General features: G+C 40.4%; 1 protein-coding gene across 1 annotated transcript in view; it reads right to left on the bottom strand.

The window, feature by feature from the left end:
* SORCS3 (sortilin related VPS10 domain containing receptor 3) overlaps positions 1-24,853 on the bottom strand; it is a 264,737-nt gene that overhangs the window by 163,848 nt on the left and 76,036 nt on the right. The window contains exon 2 of the mRNA XM_015867276.3: positions 20,205-20,272. Coding sequence (XP_015722762.2) covers positions 20,205-20,272 — 68 coding nt within the window. The remainder of the gene's footprint in view (positions 1-20,204; positions 20,273-24,853) is intronic.

Below are 24,853 nucleotides of genomic sequence, written 5' to 3'. Positions count from 1 at the left end.
CTCTCCACAGCTGCCCTTTGACAGCTTTGAGGTTTTCATGGAAGCATGCTGCCGATTCTTGAGTATTATCACACTGCTGAGCAAGTGATTTAGAATCCAGAGAAGGACCTCTAACAACCGCTAACAGCAAAATAAGATGCAGAACCCTACCTTCCTACTGACTGCATTCCCAGGCAACAACACATGTATTTCTGGAGAAACTCTAAGCCTCCGATAAGAACAACTCTTCTCTGTCTCGTTACTCTCTCATAAACACACATTCTGTCTCCAGCAGTCATTTTTCAGGTATTTGCAAGATGTGAGTATGAAAGCTTGGAAGGGAGATAATATTACTGTTAATCAAATATTCCCACGCAAGAAATGTAGTGTCCCAGAATGAGAATATCAGAACCACAATGTTCATTTTATTAACTGATTTATAAAAATGCAATTAACAGCTGAATAGGGTAAAGATCTACTCTATTCTATAAATAAAGTTTTTATCTGCCTTCTTCCTTATTTAAAAAAAAAAAAAAAAAAAGTTTTAAAATGTATAGGCCAGGTGTATTTCAAAGAATATTCTCTGTGCATACTAGAAATGGTTGTATGCAAATGGAAAGATTTTCAAAGCTACCTACCTAATACAGATGCCCAATTAAACTTAATGAGAGTTGGTCTTCTGCTTAAGTACACAACTTCACCAATCTCAAAACAGCCTAAGATTTCTCATATCTAGCTTTGCCCTGAAGCATTTTTCTTCTTTAAGTACATTTAACTTGCCTCCAGGTCATTCTCTCAGCATCATCTTCCCTCCAGCCATCGAATCTCATGACAGAAGCTATCCTATGTGGTCTCTCCAGCCAACCACACAACTTGAACAATAAACTCTGAATACTAAATATGCAAAGAGCTCTTACTGTTGATAATCTGTGAAAGAATCATAGGCCATCCCTTCATACCTGAGAGAGCAAAAAAGCATGAAAACCTTGCAGATATTAACTGAAAGAATAACGCTTTACTGGCCCTAACTTGGAATTTGAAGAGCAAGTTTGGGGCTTTTTATAACAAATGCTTTTGATGAGCCCATGTCTAATATTGTATTGAGGGAAAAAAAAAAAAAAAGTCATGGATAAAATTTGTCCATTAGAGATCTGTAACTTGCAGAATCACCAGCAGTCCTGACTGCAAATTCTTCATTGAGATATCTTGATGGACAAAAAGAAAAGTTGGAACATCACACTCCTGCCAAACAGAACATATCTAGATAGAACAATTTTGGATCTACTCTGGCATTTCAGCCACTGAAACGTCTCCCAGGTAAGGTGACAGAAATGTCATAGCTCAACAGAAAACCTTTCAGGGCATGCAGCACCTATGCAGCAAAAGGAGAGCATAAGTATGCAAAGAAGGCCATTACCTGCAGAGTAATTTGTCATAGTGGCCTCTCATTTGAGCCCTCCCTTAGCAGACAGCAGCAGACACATAAGCCCCAGGCTCACTTGTATGCCACAGCAATCAGCTACAGCCGCCGCACCATCATTTATGTTATTTCAGAGTGAATGGAAGTGAGGGATATCTCACAATTTGCTGCATAAAAAGACTCTGGCAGAATAAAGCCGTATTTGCAGAACATAAACAGGGATTTCACAGTGCCAAGTCTTCATTTTTATCACATCAGATAGCTCTTCTTCTAAAGGGAACTCTGAGGAAGGATAACTAAAGGTTGTTAAAACTTGCTGCAGCTTTGAGTTTATGACGGCAAACCATTTATTTTTTTTCCCCTCAACTACTTGCAACAAATGTTGCTAGGCAGAAAAAGCCAATATAAACACTTGTAAATGCTCTACTGAGAGGCAGAAGGGAAAGAGGTACACCATGCTGAAAGGGCTAGATGAGGTTTTGATTTTAAGACCCTATATACAACATAACAAGTATTTAATGGCAGTGAAACAGAGGCAGCTTTCTTTCAGTACTGCATAAGGATCTACAGTCCAATACAAATATAGTCCATGTCTTATTTTGTGCAACGCACATCCTACCACTGCTCCTGAAAATGTTCAAACTCTTTTTGCACTGCAGCAAATTTCCCAGTAACTAGAGAACCGATTTTTGAGAGGGAGAGGGGAAATGATCATGTTACATACGTTTAAAGGGCTGCTGTAAGAACCTTTTTGTTCCTTTAGCTGAACAAATGCAACCTGGCACCTCTTTACAAAAACTAGCTCCAAATACAAGACATTACCACGTTATTCAGTGCACCCCTCGTAGGTACAAGATATAATTTACCTGCAGAGGAGGCATGCAGCAGCACCTCATAGATATCAACCAGTCCTGAGACTTGCACATTTGCTCAAGTGTACCTCTAGAAAAGCTCACACAGTTTATGTGCTATTGGAGGAAGAAAAATCCCTGCCTGAGCTTTGTAGTGCAGCATCTGCATCCAGAAGCCTTGGCACCAATCCATACAACCTCTCTTACCAGCTTCTCCTGAGGCCCAGACTTCCACTAGTCTGTTCCAGGAGCTGTTTTTTTACAGGCTAACCATTTGATACAGAACAGAGTGCTTCCTTTTGTTACTTTTACAAAGCCTGATGGTAAATCTGGAAAAGTGTTTTGAAAAGCTCAGCCTTATTCAAATTTGGATCCTATGTTAACAGCCTATGTCTAAATACATATTTCCTCTCTTTAAGGTTGTATATTCACTGTGCAATCACCAACAGTTCACAGTTTTTTGACAGCTCTTCTAAGTTTCCCTGAGAAGTATTTGCAGATCAAGTAAACCTTAGTCCTTCGTTTTGCAATAATCTTTAAATTTAAAGATTATTTTGCAATAATCTTTAAAAAACATTAACATAGTAACAATTTATGAGCCTTTTCCCAATACATGTGCACTTCAGAACAACCCTTCTTTGAACTTTAAGAAGTATATATACAAAACATACCTACTATTCATAAGCAACCAAAGTGAAGACAAGGACTGAGACAGCCCTTTCCCAAACTAGACGTCTGTCCTGCTATTAGCCCAGATATCTGGGATATTCCACCGGGGCAAGCAGCGCTTTGTAGAGTTTTAGAAACAAACTTCATAGAAGGCAGACATGTTATGATCCTGGGTGGCTTATTCCTGCCCCCACTTCTTACTGCTTCTGGAATCAGAGGGATGGGAAAGTAGTTTTTTTGCACTAGTCACACAACTAGAGCTTTCTGACAAGATTTTTTTTGTGTGTTCACCTTCTCTCAAGACCCCTCACAGATTTTCTCTAAGAGCAGAGGCAAAAGTTCTGACATACAGAAAAAATTCAACGTACTTCTGACTTCAGGCAGCCCCAAAGTGCGCTCTCAGATTCCTGTTCCACAAAATCACAAAGCATCCAGCCTTTAAGATTATAACCAGATTTTTTTTTTCTGGATCATTTGCCCACAGTGAAGAATCACAGACAAAATGCAGCAAGAGAAAGATAGAGGTTAAAAACACAATCCAGAACAGTCACAACAATACATTTTTCCTTATCCTAAAGAGACAAAGGCCCTGGGTCTAATTCCAAAGGAGAAATTAAGCACAACTCCCCATTCCTGGCCCTTTAACCTTCACAAGTTTCTCACAGAAACACATATCGGGTATTTTCTCACAGAATCCTGAACTAACATTGCATTCCAATATGTTGTTGATAATATTCCCACTCTATCTAGATGTAGGCAACACTGTGTGAACTTACATGTATTACAGATAGTATCTTGAACATTTTAAAGACAGAACTGTGGTAGCAAAGCAATAAAGAGTAGAGAACAACACCCCAACATTTATCCTCTCTACGCATTTTCCAAACAGAGATCTGGAAAATCTTCATACACTGGGCTACAGACACCATCCTTACCTTGTGTGGGCCACACATCACTGCACACCTTTCTGACCAGGCACAAACAACAGATGGTTTTCATAAGAGATGCATGCACTGCACACACTCAAGTTGGGAAGAGCGACTGGCTAGAATCCCATAATCATTCTACACCGCAGTCATGCCTGCACCCTCTGTGCCTTAAGCCGGCACAAAAAGCAGAGACTCCACACTTCTGAGTTTCTGAGAGAGCACAAGGCACACGATGTTTAGATTAATTCATTGATTATGACCATTTTATGCAACACTCCTAAAGGGAAATCCCATGTCTCACAGTCTTGTTCACATTTTCCTTAACTTAAGAATTATTCATCGCATAAACGAAGAGGAAAACAAGGGGAGGGGGGGGGGGAGAAAAGTACACAGCAGCAGTTTTCCAGGAAACTTCAAAGTCATCACATTAAAGTAAATTCACTAAACCACTAAAAACTTTTCTCCCCAAATCAGCTTTCTCCCATGACTCCCCCAGTATTTCAAATGGCGGGCAGAGTCAACCAGGCCATGAATTACAGCTACACAAGGAGATGATGCCCTCTTTCTTAAGTTTGATAGCAGTTTTGCACTACCTGGATGGGCATCTGTCTACCCCAAACAGGTACGCAACTCTGGTCACTCAAACCATACCTTCCCAGCAGCCTGACCATTGTACTGTAGTCAGATCCCCTTCTTGCTCTCACAAAGGCACCTTATGCAAACTTTAGAGAAGTACTTTCCGAGATCAATGATAATTGACTGATTAAGTATGCCTAGTGCTGCCAGAATGTGAGCTGATTGTGTAATAGTGCTAATTAGTAACTGCCAGAGCTCATTCCAATTATTAACCTTTATGAATGTCATTTTTAAAGATAAGAGTTTGCAACACAGCCTACTGCAGCATTTGTAATGATTTTTGTCACTTGGATGAGAGAAAACCGTGACCACTGATGCTGGGATAAAGGTAACACAAGAAAAAAGCCCTAGGAATAAAGGATTTTACCCTTGCTTCCTGGAAACTGTACAGAGACTTCACAACAGAAATGTGGATTGTCTGTACTAACCATGTTACACAGTGAGCCACAAGGCAAGACATGAACTTCTCATGTGTTGTGAATAACACTCCTCTGACCCAACACGAGATGGTGTTGATACAAACCACCCTGTACTTCCTCAGAGAGTCACATGGACCAGCACAGACTCCTCTACAATGCACTCTTCTCAAAAACAACAAAGTTGATCTTGGTTTGTTTCCTGTGCCTTGCACAAAATAGAAAACAGGCTCTTGTGGGTACAAAGCTAAATGTGCCGTGTTAACTCTGCAGTCCTTATAGATGTCTCTTTCACTTTTATTGGTTACAGATAATAGAACCAATGGGATTTTAATCTTCCATGGGACATTTATTCTCTACTCTGCTAGAGGCACACTGAACGATGTACCACGGTCCACTGATTACTCTGTATTTTTAACTACTCCATGGCAGTAAAAGATTATATCTGAAACTGTGTGTTTTAATGGATGATCTTCCTGCCTTGGCTCTTAGCCATGCTTACAGCTACAAGTAGCCCAAGGAAAGTACATGCCCTCTCATATGCTGGCTTTACGAAGAACTGTACCTGGGGCACATCAAGGTCTACAGCTTGCCTTTGATCCCTGAAATAATTGTCTGAGACTCATGGATATATCGTGGCTTGCTGAAGTCATCAGGAAATTTATGCATGCTCTGCACCTGAGTTGTGTGACCACTACACGGTTGTCCTGCTCCCACACCAGGCCCCACGGCCTAAACTCTGTGTGCAGAAAACTCTTCCTCATGCTCTTCTGAAGAATCTGATGCTCTTCTCACTCCAGGACCAACAGACAATCAAAAACAACAAACAATGTTCCTTCTTTAGAGCAAAGCACTGTTATTTCTAGCATTTCTGAGAAAGAGAAACAAGAGGTTAAACACTAAGTGCATTTTTCTTTCTATGGGACTAATTACTCGTTGAGAACTTCAGACTTGAAGTCTTGACCCCATGTTCTAGTCATGGATTGCTCTTCCCTTCTCTGTAGCTCTTCAGGTACCTTTTGAACTTCTCAGGGCTTATATTAACTTGTACCACCAGACTCTCCATTGGAAATAAGATAGTGGCTAAGAGCCAAGGTGCTAGTCTTGCCCTATTTAGACAACAGTGACTTAGCTCAGGCCACCTCCAGGTTTGTGAGTTGCTGTCAAGACCCTGGGCAGCAAAGGGGCACAGCTGAGCTCCTCCAAAACAACTCTGCTGTCAAGCACCTCATCCCTGGCTGCGTGTACAAAGAGCTGCAAATATTCACATAATAAACACACCAAATCTCACTCAGGAAAGTACACAGCACCCATCTCACCCCCACAAACAACTATGTCATGGTTTTGTAATTTTGTAATTTTGCTATCAGTATTCCACATCATAACATCATGTCAAGTATGGATACTTCTGTTGAATGTGCAGTCCACAGAAGAAGACTACATATCCCAGAGAACAACAGGAGTAACAATAAGTCACGGGACCAGGACTCTATATAATCTCGTTCCCAGGCTGGAGTGCCCTCCTTCTTCTCTCGAACTGCTCGGAGAGTGGGAAGCGTTCCAGCCGTGTCGCCTAGAGTTCACAGTAGGCCTCTCGGTTTTCGGAGACTCTCTCTCTCTGTTTCGTTCGATTTGTTAGCCTTAATTATATTATATTGTGTTATCTTGTATTTCGATATCATATTTAGTAAAATAAGTTTTTCCTCCTTAGATTGTCGCTGTTTTATCCCACTCCCCTTTTCCCCCTCCTTTCCGGGCCCCGGGGGGGGGCGTGGGGTGGCTTCCCCTGTCACGGGCATAGGTAAATCTAACTAACCCGTGACAAACTACTACCTGATTTGGGGTAAGACTTGGCAGTAATGGCATTAACAACAGCCCAACCTCTTCCCTTTAACCAGTCTCTTATTATCATTTTCCTCACAGATCTCTGAGCTAGACTGCAAGATACATACAAGAAAATTAAACGCCCCTTTACAGAGCTCAAGATTTATGGGGCTATGCCCCTGAACTATTACAATGCAGCACCATATCTTCATCTTTGATCAGACTTGCAGGATGCTGAACAACCAGTTCCTGCAGACAGCTTGTTGTTGGACTCGGGCACCTGAGCAATAAGTTCTGGGATAACTGGAAACAAGCAACTTCTAATATTTACAGATAACTGGTCCTAATAATCCATTTATAGAGTTGTTTCAAATATTTTACAGTTTTTATTCTGAAGCAGAAAAACAGCATGTAAAAATGAACCAGAATCCTATGATCTAGCATTTTACAGGAGCTTTTTAAAGGAACTTCCATTTTTACTTCTTGTTCAGGCTAATACTGTTAAAAGGTCAACTAACAGATTGTTACAGATGAAGAAAATATAATAAATACATAAATCAAAGGCTACCTTCTAGGCTGGGAAAATGCAGCCCTTTGTAAATATTGCTTGGAGAAGTGACTGCTTGATATTGTGTACTTATTAACTTCATTAGAATCCTAATGAGTGTAACATGGAGATAATGAGAGACAGACCAGATTAAAAGAAAGATGGAAATATTTCTTGAACCTTTTGTTTTTTTAAACAGTGTTTCTCTATCCTTCATATTATTTATAGCCATTATAAAATGGCAGTACATTAGGGGGAAAAAGAATAACATAATAAAACACCAATATAAACAGACACAACCCATGTTAAAGCACTAAATTCTACCAGCCACTGTACAAAGCATCAAAGATTTATATGACTTGGTTCAAAGCCTAATTGGAAGGAAGAGTCAGGGGAGGAAAGAAAGGGGAAGAGAAAGGAAAAGAACAGCTCAGTCACAGAGAAATAAATCACGTACACTGATGTACAGCTTGGGCTTAACATGGGGGAACTGCATCCCCCAGCCACCATGAGGTGGCATCAACACAGAAAGTACACTGTGAGTACCTGCTGGGTCCTGATCTAGCCCTGAGTGTCTGAAGAGCAAGGGAAAGCATATCTGTGACTCAGAAAGTTCCCTGAAGTGTTTGCATGTACTACAATTCTTGACAGATTTTTGCTTCTAGCAACCTGTCTAGACGCCACTTGAACCCATGTGAACTTTAGCTTCCAAATTATCCTCCAGCAAGGAGATCCATAGATCAAGTACATGTTGCTGTAACATTAAGTCTTCCACTTGTCCTGAAGCTCACTCTGATGCTCCTTTATTCTTCACACAGACACAGAATGCCTGAGATTGGAAGGGATGTCTAGAGCTCAGCTGATCCAACCATTCCCAGCTCAAGTAGTGCTACCTAGCAGACTTCCAATTGCCATGTCCAGACAGCTTTGGAATATCTCTAAGGATGGAGGCTCCATAATCCCTCTGGACAACCTCTGACACTTAATCACAGTCACCCCTACACTAAGAAGGATCTCCTGATGTTCAGACAGGACCTCTTGTGTTTTAGTTCATGCTCACTGTCTCTTGTCCTGCTACTGGAAGCAAACGAAAAGAGGCTATTCCTCCATTTATACTGTACACTCCCCCATCATGCTTTTGCACACAAGATGAGATCCCCCTGAGCCTCCTCTTTTCCAGAGTGAACAGTCCTAGGTTGCTCAGCCTTTCCTCAAGTAAGAGATGCTTCCTCCCTTGCTTTACTATCCGCACAATCTAATTTTATAAGATTTGTATCATTTTCTTTTCCAGGCATCACTTTTCAAGTTTTCCAACTCCTACCAGATCTGATCTAATATGAACATTCTTATATGATTTATTACGGAAGTCTTTATTTTGCAATTATCTATTTGGTTATAAGTGAATTCAATGTGCAGTTTTCATTAATAATGGCACACATCTATGTTAAAAGTATCTGCTACTATCTGTGCCAATGAAAATCCTCAGCATGGTAAAAAGTGATCACAAAAAGACGTTAGTAAGGTCCAAACAAATTCATCTTCAAGTGAGGCTTCCTGCAAAAAAAAAGTTTTGCAGTTGGCATCCAAATCTAATTAGAATGTAAGATGAGATAACTCAACAAAGGAGCTGCTTTCTAATGAGAGCAATGGAATTGCTGTTCCAAATGATAAAGAAGAGATGGAATAGCCAATTCCTGTTAACAGATGTAGCTCTGCTGATGCAGCAACAGTCACAACACCCACAGGATCTGCAACAGCAGGTTCTTGGCTACAAAATCCCTCCTGATTGCTGCCTTGCTACTTTTCCAAACAAGTAGGCAAAGCACTACAAACACATTTAACCTGTCAGAGACAAGATCCTAACAATATGACTGCATGCCAGCTGCAGTACTTTGAGAACACACTCAGTTTTGGCATAGTTTCCTCTGGCCTTCCCCACCAAAACTGCAGAACTGGGTGCCCAGGAAGATTACCTAAACCCAAAAATACATTTCTGACGAGACAAGACATCTCTATTCTTGAAGAAATCATTATCAGAGAATTTCACTAACAAAGGCAGAAAAGATACATTATATAGATCATATGAAAACAGCAAAATCAGGGGCAACCATATGGTTTGAACACTTACCCAGACTCCAGACTCAAATTTCATTAAAACAGAGACCTTCAGATTTGTAGGAAAATTAATGTCAAAAGTTATTCCTAGTGTTGATACATCTGCTATACCACCACCTAGCTATTTGGAATTGAAAGATACGAGATGTGCACAGAATCTGACTGAAAGGACTGTCTAGAAAATTAAGTTACATCAAAGTCACCAGCTGGGTAATGGACGGAGAATTTACCCATGATGTGGAAGATTCAAATCCCTTGGTTACTTGAGACAGCCACAGTAAGTCAAATAAAAAATGTGTACTGGCCACTAACCTGTCACACAGAATGTTCTGGGAAATTACAAGAAATAGCCAAGAGAGCACGATTCCTCTCAACACAATCTCCATCATCTCTCTTGATTTGGAGAGTCAAACCACTAATCCCTTAAAATGCCACAGCATAACATGTATACGGTACAATCTTAGGCTGCTCCATCAGAAGCATGAATAGCTCTTGCTGAAGAACAGATAACAAAGAAGGGATAACAGTTTTGCAACGCTGATCCAAAGGCTGCAGACCCGTCTGTTCCCTGAATGCCATATCATAAAATAATTACTGTAAGCCAGAGGCTACAGCCACACTATCAGGTTTAATAGCCACCAGCAGAAATATCCTCCATTAATTCACTAAGTTCCTCTCTGAAATCCATTTATGCTTTTATTATTCTGCCTCACAACATCCTGTAGCAATGAGTTACACAATTTAATTACTTGTGGAATAAAAAAGCACTTCCTTTTATGCTCATTCAGAGCAAGGGCTTGAACTTGGATCTTCCATGTGTAAGATTAGTATCACTCTTCTCCCTGGAGAGATTCATAGCTTCTCCTGATGGAGCTCTCTTGTGGAATATTAATAATTCAATAGTTACAAAGGAGAGAGGAAAAGAAAGATGGCTGCTCACCTAAAGAGTAAGAAAGTGAAATCAAAACAAAACCCACTTTTGCCCTCTTCATCATTTAACCTGGAATTGTCTTCGCCCTAAGAATATTCCTTCAAAAAGTTTGGAATTTTGATAAAATCTTTTCCTCTTGACCCCTCTGTTTCTACCCAGAAAATCAAAGGTAACCTCAAACTACCAAGCCTACCTATTAACAGGAACAAACTAATAACCCAGTAGTCTACAAGAGCAAAACTAATACACAATGAAGTGACCTTCCTAGATCTATTTAACCAAAAATGTTCCTCACACAAAGATACCTGAAACATTCACAATTTCTGACAAGCACATACAATCCCAGAGGCCCATATTTGGAGGTTAATGAGTTCAGCAAAGCAGCCCTGCTTTGAAACTGCAGCAGAGATGAAACAGTCTAGAAGGTTGTAGAAATGCATGGAAGATAAATCCCTGACACGGCTAGTAAGAGAGCCTACCAGGGAAGGTGCTCCACTAGATCTGCTGCTTAAAAACCAGGCTGCTGGGCAATGCAGTGGTTAGATGCCATTTTGGGCACAATCACTATGAAATAGAGTTCTCAAAATTCAGTACTGAGACCAGTCCTGTTTAATATCTTTATTGATGACTTGGACAAGGGGATTGAGGGCACCCTCAGTAAGTTTGCAGATGACATCAAGCTGGGAGGAAGTGTTGATCTGCTTGAAGGTAACAAGGACCTACAGAGGGATTGGGATAGGCTGGATCAATGGGATGAGGTTCAACAAGACCGAGCTGCCAAGTCCCGCACTTCACTCACACAATCCCATGTCATGCTACAGGCTTGGGGCAGTACCTAAAAAACTAAACAGTGGGAAAGGATCTGAGAGTGCTGAACACAAGCCAGCAGTGTGCCCAGGTGGCCAAGATGATTGGTGGTATCCTGGTTTGTATCAGAAATACTGTAGACACCGGGACCAGGGAGATGATTGTCCCTCTGCACTCAGCTCTGGTGAGGTTGCACCTCAAGTATTGTGTTCAGTGTTGGACCCCTCACTACAAGACAGACACTGAAGCCCTGGAGCTTATCCAGAGAAAGACAACAAAGCTGTGAAGGATCTGGAGCACAAATCTTGTGAGGAGCAGCTAAGGGAATTGGGATTGTTTAGTCTGGAGAAAAGCAAACCTGGGAGATATTTTCACACTCTCTACAACTACTGCAGAGGTGGGACTTGGTTCAGGTAACAAGCAATAGGATGGAATGACCTTAATATGAACTAGGGTAAGCTCAGGTTGGGTACTAGAAAAATATTCTCTAAAAGACTGGTAATGCATTGAAACAGTCAGCCCAGGGAAGTGGTACAGTCCCTGCCCCAGAGGTGTTCAAGAAACATGTAATTGTGGTATCTGATCATATTAGAGGTCTTTTCCAACCTTAATGATAGATTCTATTCTAGTCTATGATTTGTGAATGAAAGAGAAAACATGTTTTGTACTCCATGAGCCACTCACACACGTAACTGTGAACCTCTGTGCTATCATTGCTGACATATATGTAACACCCTTACCAAACCTGAGATTCCATGGCAGAAAGTTGTCAAAGCCAAGACTTACCTGTGTCTTCAGAGAATCAGAGATATTAATAAAACACTCTGAATATTACTAAAAGTTTTTAATTAAGAGCCTTGCTAAAACACCATTACAATCTGCAGTTTTGTTTTTATTAATTCTCTCTGATTCAGCAGGAATCCCACCAAGGAATAGGGATGAGCAGATGCAGGGAGAAGCACATTAATAAATCATAAGTGTCATTAAAATTTGTAAACTAATATCTTCTGGGAAGTCTTGACAATTAGACTCGGAGCTTTTTTGACAAACAAAAGATTAACAAATCCAGAAGGTCCCATGCCTGATGAAATTACCACCCCACAGAAAGGTCATTGATGGAGCAATTAAGAGAAACAACAAATGGGCCATCCAGAAGACTGGTTCACAGCAGGTAAGCTCCATAAAGTAGGACAACTAAGGCATTTTAATAAACAAAAGTGGGACTTGCACCTGTACACCACCCAAAGAAAGGCTTTTAGACTCAAATGTTGGGCTACTGCTTTTTGCATGACCTTGCAGCGTCCCCTTAGTTCCCTACATCTCTGAGGCAATATTTTTATTACTTATAAAAAAAATAAGAAAATAAAAAATAAAGAGACAAATGAAACTTCCCCCCAGCAGTCTAAGAATGAAATAACACATCATTTCTTATTACCTATTACTAAGAATGCCTAACTCCATAACATCTTAAATTTCATACTATTAATTTTCATTATTGGTTCCCACAGCAAATGTTTAAAACAGTCTTAGAGCAGGTTTAACTGATTTTTATCCACTTGTTGCAATGCCAGAAATTATTTAAATTATGAACTACAAGGAACATATGCTCTGAACAATCCCTGGAGTATTCAAGGAGGAAGAAATCTGCAGTTTCCTCCATTTCACTCTTTGAATTTTATTCTCTCCTTTCCCCTCCCTTTTTTTTATCCCATGTATGCATATATCCATACAACATCATATACTCATTTCCAGAAGTCCATTTAAGTAAGAGATCTGTTTAAGTCTCCCAGATACCACAACTGGAATGATAATGAATCACCAGAAGATCTGAAATAGGTCATAATCAGTTACTTCAAATGGCTTCAATTGTACAATGGGATACAGAGGTGAATGGCTATCACTATCTAATGATCTGCAATTTGTAACCCTCTCATCACAGATGCCCTCTAAAGGAGGGAACACAGGAAGGCTAAGCCACCCCTTCATCATTGTTAACAGTTACTAAAAGAGCACTGAAAAGCCTTTATATGCAGTCTTTCATGAACATTTAGTATCCCCACAGCATTCCTATGGCAATGCCCTTTACCCATTAATTTCTCTCTTGGCTGATACTCAACAACTCTTTCCAGCTGCCAAAGCTTTCTCTCTGAGCTAGGACCCACTTTCTGATGCTTGTTACAACACATGTGCAGCTGGACAAACAGATGTCACGTGTCTCTGCCAAGCCTGATAAGACAGCTTAAGCAATAGAATTACTATTGCTTAATATAAATATTTTTATATTATATATATAATATAATATTATAATATTATATATATATAATATATATATATTATAATATTATATATATAATATAATATTTTTTATATTATTTATATAAATAGAAGACCTGAATCTGCAAAATAAGCAAGCACTTAACCATGAGAGCAAAGAAAAAATTTCCTGCTTGGTTCAGGAACACTGTGTTCTTCTGTTCTTCACAGGTAGTAACTACATAGCTATTTGGGCCAAGGAATTTTCTACATTCAACAGAAATGATCTACACAGGGCTGTGGAAAAGGAGGATGAGGGGAGACCTTGTTGCTCTCTTCCAACATCCGAAATGTGCTTACAGTGAGAGCGGGGCTGGTCTCTTCTCACTGGTGACAGGACAGGGGGAAATGGCCTCAAGTTGCATGAAGGTAAGTTTAGGTTGGACAAAAGGAATAACTTCTTTACAGAAAGGGTTGTTAAGCACGGGAATAGGCTCCCCAGAGAGATGGTTGAGTCACCATCCCTGGATGTGTTTAAAAACCCGTAGGATATGGTGCTCAGGGACATGATTTAGTGGAGGGTTGTTAGTTAGGGTAGTTTGATTAAGTCATGGTTGGACTCGATGATCTTTAAGGTCTTTTCCAGCCTAAGCAATTCCATGATTCATTTTGTAGCAGCTAGCTCAGCAACAGACCAACACACAGCTACTGTGCACCTCCCCAGTAGCTCAAGCATGGCTCCCATGCGTGCCATAGTTTCCAACAACTCACAGAGAAGCTGCACTGAGCCAAGGTAACCTAAATCATTCACTGCAGGCAAAGTATAAGTCAGCAGGAGTACCAGAGATAAAGAACTGAATTATCCAGGGATACTGCTCTATTTCTACACTAATCTCAACTCAAGGTGCTGAGAAGCCTGTTGAACAGCCCTTATCACATTGCATCTCCTCCAGTTTCCCATTCCAGTAAACAGCCTGAACCTAGCAGCTTGCAACCCCTGAAATGACAAGTGGCTCTTACAGTCTGAGAAAAGTAACAACACACACACACCAGAAACAACAACAAAAAAGTTTTTGGACACCCTGCTTTTCTGTATCCAAGAGAGGTCATGGATGTGCCTGAATATCCAAGCCAGCTCCTTCCCTCCTTGCATAGACAGTTGATTGCAGATACAATGAAACCTTTCTTTTAATCAGCAGTTTAATTCTTCACTTTGCTACTTTGTTAAAAATCTCAAATAAGATGCAGCAATGGGTAGCATTATTACTCTGAAAACCAGCTCTATTAATTTTATGCCTCAATACAGTGCTCCAAAAAACAGCAAATACCTGAGATGCATATTATCAGCTTAATACTGAAAAACAATAGATACAATCATACTGAAAAACAATAGATACAATCAAATCCGACAATACTGCAGGGAGATGCCAGCTGGCCGTAGTGGCTGTTTGGAGAATATTTCACTACAGAAAATATCAGTGAAATCACACTGCCCCATTTCAAGACGTGTGACATTGAGTAAGAGGTGGTGGCAAAAGATGGGAATTGCCTATCTCAGCTCTGCAGTCTAAATAACGCATCACCTGTGAGGAAGAATCCCTTTCAATGAAGTTCTCATCCATGACCTGGTTCAAGATTAGCTTCTTTGCAGAGGATGGCATGGAAATTTCAGACATGTTCATTGAATCTCCCAAGTTCTGCCTTCATCCTCACCTGTCTTGTAGAAAGGTAAATTTGGAGCAGGGATATTAAACCCCAGCTCTTAAAGGCAAGCCAAAGCTTATCACTCTATTTCACACCTGCAGGGCAGAGCTATCTGAAGCCAGCTCCACTTGTACACTTAAGGCACAGAAAGCAGCGTGAACAAATGCTAGACGTACACCAAAAGATGCCGATGGTCTCTGAAGACAGAGTGGGAGAGTAAAATGCAAGGATATAATATGAAATACCATATAAGCTTGTGGTAATTCAAATGGAATTGAATGAGAGAACAGTGCAAGATATGAGACAGCTTGCAACCAAGTTGAGTGGTTTTATTTCTCTCAGCTCCAAGCTTGGAGTTGTAGCTGATCTGTTTTGCAGCTGTCTCTCATAAAAAGCTGAAAGTTTGTTCTAACTCTACACAGCTCTAAGATGACAGAACAATCCCTTGGGGAACAGCCACAAGAGTAAAAAATAAACAAAAAAAATCCACAAAGTGGGGATTTTTATTGCCATGGAAACACAATTTCTTAGTTAATAAGCAAGAAAACAAAAATAAATATATGTAAGATATCTTTAGTAACATTTTAGAATCACAAGAAAAAGTCAGTTATGATTTTCAGTATGGGTTAATGTATGGGCCAGCATTATATGCCATCAGATGATTTAGCCTGGGACCACAGCCAGAGGATGGAAACTCCAGGGAACTCATCAAAGGTGGGTAAAATGGCAGCAGGGACTCAGAGCTGACACATGCAAGTGCTCATACTTTGGAAGAAAATCTGAACTACTCCCCACTGCCTAATTAGCTGATGTGCTGCATTCATGGCTATCACATTGAGCATAAATAACTCCCTGGTAACTTGGGCTTTTTGTCTGTTGTATCACCCTGTTGTCTCTTCGCCTTCATCTGAGATTGAAAGTTCCCTTGGGACAAACTGCCTTTTTAGCTACCACAAGCAGAACAATTAGAAGTTCTAATAATTAGAGCTCCTGGATGCTAAATAAGGTGACAACAAAAGAAAAATAACAAAAACAAAGAAAGTAACAAAAACAAACAAAAAACCAACACATTTATTCCAGTTAACTTACAAGAAAAACTGTTCATCGTACACTGGCAAAAACAGATGATAACACTTTATATGATACAATAACTTTAAGTACCTTAAACAGAAAGTCTTGTTTGTGCACCTCAGAACCGTATAGACTAAATAGGAGTCAGGATTAGCAGCACGCAAGGAAATTTTCATAAGACTCCTCCTTTGCTTGTAAAAAATTCTGAATTCTAGAAGTCCACAGAATAAGAAAAGGACCTCAATACATTCCTGATCATTCATACTCATAAAACGAAAAGGAAATAACTGGATAGCAATAAGATTAACTAATGAAAGGACTTTATGCCTTGTGTCTAACCTACAGAGCACCCCATATATTACATCTGAGCACAGCATTCATTTGAAAGCATACACAATCTATCACAGTCACAACACCTGGAAGCATTGTGAACATGCATTTGAAGAAATAAACCACTGCACAGACTTTTTCTTTCCTAATGAAATTTGTTTGAAATTTTCCACAGAAAAACAAGCTAAAAACTCAGCCTTAAACTTTTGGTTGTAAATTGTATTTTGCATATCTAAACCCCTGGGTTTGACAGACGCATTCTGAGACCACAGTTCCATGAAGGAGCCTGATTGCTACTCTTTGCAGACAGTTCATATTTCATGACTGATGAGTGTTGCATGATCACATTCATTGTGGGAGCTGAAGTTGAGCGCAGGGATCCTGGCCGACAAAGGGTTTGGGAACTGGAGGTTCTCCAATAGCACTTCAAATGAAAATCATTCTAGATTATAGATTAAGAGGGAGGACTGTTTTCCACTTATTAATAATGAAGCATTCACTAAAAAGAAAATGTCGCAGAAAACATAGTTCTATTTCTTAATACAACTTTTAAATAAAAGCAGACTGATAGCTGATTCTCAAAAAGACCAGCAGTGTAGGTGTTTTTGTTTTTTGTTTTTTTAGAGAAGCAATGAAATGTTGCTATACCTTAAAAGCTTACCTAATTTTTACAACTATATATCCTGCTCTACAAAAAGATCTCTCAGTAAATTTTAATGTCTCACACTGTCACAAGTATAATCACAATAAGGTAGCTTTATTTCATTGGAGAAAAAAAAAGAAAAAAAAAAAAGAAAAAAAAATCTCCTCTACTCTTTCAGTGAGAAAAACAAAACTACAAACCACAACTGACAGATATTCCTTGTTACCAAGAAGAGATGCAACATTCACAATATGGAAGGATGTGTGCTTTTCCTTGAAACTGACTGCCTCAAGGCTGGCTGTTTCAGGAGCAACTGAGGCTTTTTCTGTGATATTTTCGGGCCTCAGAAACATGGATTTACTTACTAGAGCCACATCCGTGCTCCTGCATTCAAATGCTGACTATCATTTCCTGTGCCTAAATTCTTATCAGCCTGATAGAGGAGCAGTATCCAATATAACTTTTATTCTTTCCTGCTCTGGCTCTCTTTTTTAATTACATTCAGGATGTTTTCATATCGATTTACTTGTCCTTATATTTAAATGCAGGGATTAGAAATTTCTCTTATATAGCATTTTCCATTAAAAGAAGTGTCTCACGCTATAACCCAGGGGGAAAAACAGAGCAAAAGCTTTTGATGCATGAAGCAGGCAGAGGCATGATGGTATTTGAAGATTGCATTCCACTGTGCACTATCTTCACATCCTTTGAAGCACTGCTGTGCAATTCTTTTCTTTCTGCCACAAAAGCCACTCCTTTCTTATGGCATCAACTGTTTGCCAAGTGCTTAAACCATGCATCACAGCACTACTGTTCAGCTGGTCAGGGTACTTGGTTAGTAGAAAAAACAAGCAATAGTCCCAGAAAATAGGAAGAGGAAAAAAGAATTTTAAAAATGGAAATTTTACAACCTCTTGCTGAAGACAACATGTTTTATGATATGGGTTGATAGTGATAGGACCAAGGGGAATGGTTTAAACTAAGACAGGGGAGATTTAGATTAGATATGAGGAGGAAGTTTTTTATATAGAGGGTGGTCGTGAACTGGAACTGGATGCCCAAGGATGTTGTGGATGCCCCATCCCCGGAGGCACTCAAGGTCATGCTGGATGTGGCTCTGGGCAGACTGGTCTATTGGTTGGTGATCCTGCCCACGGCAGGGGGGTTGAAGCTGGATGATCGTTGAGGTCCTTTTCAACCCAGGCTGTTATATGTGTCTATGCTATTTGCATTCAATGGAGCATACCATGCTCCTGAGGCTTAAAGATGGTTTTGAAGGAGTCTACAGAAAAGTAAATACTGAAAGCAATTATATGGTCAGAAGACTAAAATTTTCTCCAAGACAAATCCTCCTTGTGAAATTTTCAGGTTCTCAGAAATTGAGAAAGCATTAAAAAGCATCTTCTTAAATAATACAAAGTTTCAGACACCTTAATGCATAAATGGAACAGAATATCCTGAATGAAAAGTCCTCTCAGCTTATTGCATCCACATAGTATCTGCTTCTATTGCTACAGTATCCTTTCTAGAGGAAGTCCAAGCTGTTCTTTAAGAACCCACCCTTCCCTCTGAGGTGTTCAATGGTTTCATCCTGAATTTTCCAGGATGTTGCAGATGTTACCTTTGTGCAGAGATCAGGTGCTGTCGTAAGATCAGCATTAGGACAGAATTTGTCTGCTCGTTACATTATTTATGCAGAGCAGATTGCTAAGCAATTACATTTAAAGTACAATCACAGCACCATTTGTACTTGTTAGGTAAAGAGGCAAAAGTTTTTTAAGGCTTAAATATCTTGAAAAGTACCAGAGTAAGTGGAAATTACTGTGTTCTCTTTCATTAGATGCATGGTTATTTATACCTTTGCAGATTACCATGGTACAGTGCAATTAGGCTTTGGAATAGCTGCGCAAACTGAGAGGTTTCAAGAGCTCTACTGAACAATTAACCCTTCAGTGTATTAATGGAGACAATCCCACAACTTACTCCCAAAGCAGGGGCTTTTAAATTCACTTGGAAGAAAGGACAGTAGACCACCTGGCCAGAAGCTGCATGCTTACACCTGGAGCAATGGTTACAACACAACAACAGCTTTCGCCAACAACAATTTCTAGAGGTTGAGTAACATCCATAATAGAAAAGGTAAATCTAATACAAAGTGCCTGTGATTCCTCCAATGCCTCCGCCCCCTTCCTCCTCCTCTCCTTTTTTGTTCTTACAGTGAAAACCACCTAATAACAATTCTACTAAAGCTGTACCCCTTCTACACCACAGGTGGGCAATTAGAAGGAAAAGCAAATCCCAGCAGATAGAAACTATTGCTGATTTGGAGAGATTAAGGAATTGGTCTGTTTGGTTTGGGTTTTTTTTTGTTTGGTTGGCTGTTGTTGTCTTTTAACAGGGGTGTTCTGTGTGTTTGGGCTTTTTTTCTTTCTTTTAACACATATACACTCTGTCCAGCAGTGAGCTTTCCCAAGTCAGGACATTCCATCTCCTGCACACGATCAGAAACACGATAACAGATGACAGGTATGTGACAATATCTGAGTTTATCCACAGTGTGGGAGATGCCAGTACCTCACTGTGATCTTTGTAGTAATTTGATGACTACTGCCCTCAGACATCACCAATTCACTGCTAAGGTGATTTTCTCAGCTCACAAGCCTGAGGAACGTGGCTGAGAATAGCTAAGCTCATACCAGAAAATCAGTTGTAAATCATCTTGGACATTTGCTCCAGCAAGTACAGTGCCATCTACAGAGAACACTCTCATTACCATCATGGTAGCAGAGGTTCTGAGAAATGAAAAAGGACACCTGTAAGGACTGCATGAAACCAGTCTCCACTGGGAATCAAGGAAATGCCTTACATAAAGAAAGCCTCACATATGCAGACCTCACTCTGTTAAATCAATGTTTTCTCAATCATGTGTCCACTTTCAAAAAGCAACTTCACATTTACCTCATATTCCCTTCCCTCTCCTCCCCAGATAAGCTCCAATCCCCTTCGCTCACCCACCAGTTTTACAAGGGGCAAAGTGCACACACCCACACCAGTAACGTGTTCTGCATGATCTGCTTACCTCCACAGTGAGCTCTCAGTTACACTTCCCAAGTTGAAGTCATAGAGCTTTGTCAGAATGAGTATCACCTAGAAGAGAAGGGGAAAAGAAAAAAGTTTCCTTTAGACTGTGTAACAATATATAAGGAATCTGAAACCACCCAAAGGAGAGCTTAGCACTTATCCATTAAAGTTGCAGTATTATGAGAATCATTCCCTTAATGCATCACGTAACCAGTAACATTTATTCTAATCCTAGAGACGTTTTCCATTTGAAATAAAACCTGACAACAGGAATTAACTGAACATTGTGAGTTGCCCTCTCTACATCTATGTTATTCAAGGTCAGGAATGGAATTGGGTGTACCCTTGTTAATCCAGCAGCCCAATCAGAAATCACATTTGACATTTTCCCTTTTCTCTCAAGATGCTGATTTGAACTACCTAGTCACCACAGATAGTAATGACAAGTTTGTTTATGAAGATCCCTATCCAGCAAAGCAGTCCATTTTGCCCAAAAATACCTTTGCTACAACAAGGACCTTTCTACCTCCTTTTTTTAAAAGACTTGTTCTCCCTCCCTTTTCCTCCTCCCACAGCAGTGGGACTTGTCGCTCATATTGTTTGAGTTTCCCAGCCTAAAGGCTGCTGGGTGAAGACTGGGTGAGGAGTTTTAAAGCTCTGCAGAAAGGAAAAATACTGAAGAATTAATCAATATCACAAAGGCTGCAGCAGTCTGTTACTGTCAGCACAATACCAGGAAGAGACCTGTTCAAATTGTAAGGACCTTGATACGTGACTATGCAGTCAGTGCCCAACTTAATGGCTTTCAAAAAGATGCTCTGAGCATCCATCTCTCTACTGGATTCACAGCCCCCACCCCGATTGCATTTTTCCCTTTATTTCCCCACGCAGAGACCTTTAGGAGGGAGATAAAAGCCAAGCTGCTTCCAGCAGGGTGTGAAGAGAAAACTGCCAGGAAGATTTGAGTCAGCATATGCAAGTCCATGTCAGCCTAAACTGTTTCTGTGCAGTGGAGAAATAAGGACAATGTCTTTTCTTATTTGAACTTAAACCCTGAACACACTTTCCCATACAAATGGAGAAGAACCAGCTGCCAGTCACAGTCATCGAGGCACATACACACAGCATCCCCTTACACCAACTAATGGAAGCAGTACAGCCTGCAACTAACCTGACAAATTATGTTTTTTAGGATGCAACCCCACAGAAATTCTCTTAAGAAGCTCTCAAAAGTCATGCTCCACAGCACAAGCACAGCCTTGCCAGAAGTGACTCCCTTCTTATTGCTCACAGCTCCGGAGAAGTTTCACAAAGGTAGTTTCCCTCTTTTGACAACTAATCACTATGAAACCAGAAGGACTTCCAATGAAGCCAGCAGATATTGGATCCCTGAACTTCTTAAATGAAGCCTTTCTTCCCTATCCTGTTGAAGTTTGATCAGGATAATTCTTCCTGAAGTTGCAGTTCCAAATGGAGGTAGCAAACATAATCCTCCAGCATCCTGTATGCCTCTCCTCACATCCACTATGCTCTGAATTTTTGAAGATGTCAGTGGTCTGCTGTAAACCCTGCAAATAGCAGGATAATGCCAGCTCTGCAGGAGGAGGTTGAATCCTACTCAGCTTCTAGGTATAAATCCAAAGTAAAGGCATGTTCTTGGAATTTCCACCCAGGATGCCTAACAAATCCAGCTCTACCTGTCGTCAAGGTGTGGAGAACAAAAAAAAAAACATAATAATCCCTTTGCACTTTAATCTCACAGGGGTTACCAGGAAGCAACAGGAGTTTCTTGAGGCCCTGGTAACACAGGGCAGCCGCAGGCAGCACACTGCCCATAGAACTACTCACCTCATGGGCCCCAAAAGCCTCTATCCCATCTCACTGGCTTTTGAGATAATATCGTTCAAATTCAATACATGCAATGTTCACAAAACCAGAGAAGACTGGAGAGGCTTTAATACAGCCTACCTGACAAATACTGCAAGGGCACATTTTCTACAGCCTCACAGTGGGAGACTGCAGGCACAAATGGTACTACTAGAGAGGCAGCTCACATGAGATTAAGGCACAAACCAGAGCCCAGTTATATCTGCTTACTGACCTGTTTTCACAGGGTGCTTTTGACACAGCCTTGAAAAGGAAACCAACCTCAAAGCATTTCAAGAAGCTGTTCTGAGACCTCCATGCTATGCTGGAGACAGCCACGCTGGTAAGTGGCTACCAGCATGGTCAGGCTGCAGGGGCTTCAAGCATCTGATGGAGCTGGATGTGTTCCTGTTCATTGCAGGGGAGTTAGACTGGGTGACCTTCAAGGGTCCCCTCCTGCAAACATTCTATGATGGTGCAATTCTAAGGGTGAAGTGGGCAGCTCAAAGCAAATACCCAGTTTCCTAGCACGTTTATATACATGACTATTTTAGCAGAAACAGAATGGAGGAAAATTATATATTTTTTCTTAAATCCAAAATTGAATTCTGACAGTCGAAAGAAGGAAGAAAAGCCCTCAATGGTTCAAGTAAAGACATTTGATTCCAATGTTCACTCTCTAAAGAAGCTTGGCCTGTTTTTGTCAGTGCTAACAAATAACCATGGCTTTTCTGTGTCATAGTAATTTTGTATTAAAATCTTGACAGTTTTCATTTTAAAAGCTGAATTCAATTGAAAATTGGGGTTTTCACATTTAACGTACTGCTTAAAAAATACATATATATTTCGTTCTCCCCTTGAAGTGTGGGAAATCTAGTATTTCCACCCCACAGCCCAGGTTTCCACTTAAATTAAGATGAAAACATCTTGCTCTGGGGAAAAGAAATAAAAAAGTTTCAAGTGATATTGATTCGGAAACAACAAAAACTTTCACTTAAGCAATTTTTTTAATAAAAATGAAGAAAACACCTTTATAGCCCCAAATGAAACTGTCTTGTCTGTTCATGAAATCAACCCCCCAAAAATTAATTTCAAGTCAGTTGAATGCTGAACTGCGTTTTTCTCCAGGCTTATAATGCTGGCTCCAGGGAGCATAGCTCAGATGGGAAGAGTCCCTCCCTCCTCCCACAGGGCAGGCTGCAGCACTTCCCTGGACACCCCAGAGGCAGGTATCCCTGGGGGCACCAAGTAGCTCAGCTGGCAGAAAAAGAAAACAGGAGGACCAGGCTGCAGGAAAGCTGGGAAATAGGTCAGGCTGAATTACAGCTCCCTCAAGGCAACACAAACCCTCTGGAAAATGCAATTTAAAGCTGAGCTTACACAAAACTAAATGACCTGAAAATTCAATAAACTGTTTCAGTTTTCAAGACAGAAGTGGAGATGGGAGAAAGATAATCAGAAAAATTATTCTTTTTCCTTCGGAAATAAATGACATCCTAGTCCTGCAATAACTTTCTTTGTGCACTGTGTTTTACACACACATCCCATATGGCTTTTTTTTTTTGTTCTTTTATTCACAGAAACTTCACTGTTGGCTGAATATCCTGCTATAACATCTCTGTCTAATTGACAGGAGTTGGCATTTTTCTTAACCTAAGTGACTTATTCACTAATACAGGTTAAGATTCTCTGGTATTTTCAAATGCAGACTTTCCACTGTAAAAGTGTATTAACCCACTGAATTTAGGTCTGATGTGATGCACCTCTTTTCTATACTGCAGCCAGCAGGTCTTCAAGACTGCCCAATCCAGCAACCTCAATCTTGACACAGTTTGACTGATGTAAAAGTAGAGAAAAATATAAACAGAAAGGGGAAGAGAAGTCTCTTTCCATGTTGAAAACAGGTCCCTGAAGGGGCTCCTATTGTTCAGAAAATTATTAGAAATCTCTGAGCCCATAAATCACAAGAGTGCTCTGCAGCTCTCCGGAGTATTTGTCGGTATAGCAATCTTTTGTGCTGATAAAATTTTACTACAAAGGAAATTTACTTTAGTTCATTAAACCCTCCTCCAGATCTTGCCAATTCCAAGGTGGCAGAGTGCTTTGCACATACCCTCCAGTAGACAAGTTACTCTGTTATCCACAAATTAAAGTGAAAAGGCATTGCAGTTTCTTCAGTAGGTTGACGGTGAACTTCAGAACAAGCGAGAAACACCAAGTCAGTGACAGTCATGCTCCTCTATCAGGAGATATCCAGATTGGAGAAGAGGAGCAGCGGCCAGAGAAAACAGTGATCATTTCAAATAGATGTCTGAAAGGCTAGCACTGATCCATTTCATGCAATTCATCTCCCCTCTAAGTGATCCTGCTTTATCAGCACAGAGATTTACACAGCTCATCAGCAGCCCTGTCCACATATTTACAGAAAGTAATTAATAACCAGCAAAGGGATGAGCACCGGGCAGCACACAGCAGAACAAAAGAAAAACCAACAAAAAAAAAAACACCTGTGGACAGATTTACACATGAAAAATGAGAGCTCTCTGCTAGCTTCTGCTGGTATGCTGGGGTCACAGACTCCATTTCCTGCATACAAACCTAAATCCACAATCTTTGAAACCTTTTCTGTCCCACTCACCAACCATAGGAAGCTTGCCCACAATTTTCAGCCACCTTTCCCCAAGCCAAAGAGACCAATACATACATTAAAAATGGGAACAAACATCTCCTGGGAACCAGTATCAGGGAATTGCTCACAGATGAAGGGAAATTGGCTTAAAA

The sequence above is a fragment of the Coturnix japonica genome, chromosome 8 (genome assembly GCF_054131305.1).
Source record: "Coturnix japonica strain WE chromosome 8, WE-NBRP24, whole genome shotgun sequence".
Lineage (NCBI taxonomy): Eukaryota > Metazoa > Chordata > Aves > Galliformes > Phasianidae > Coturnix > Coturnix japonica.
The sequence above is the reverse complement of the archived record's forward strand: the minus strand, read 5'-3'. Positions and strand labels throughout refer to the sequence as shown.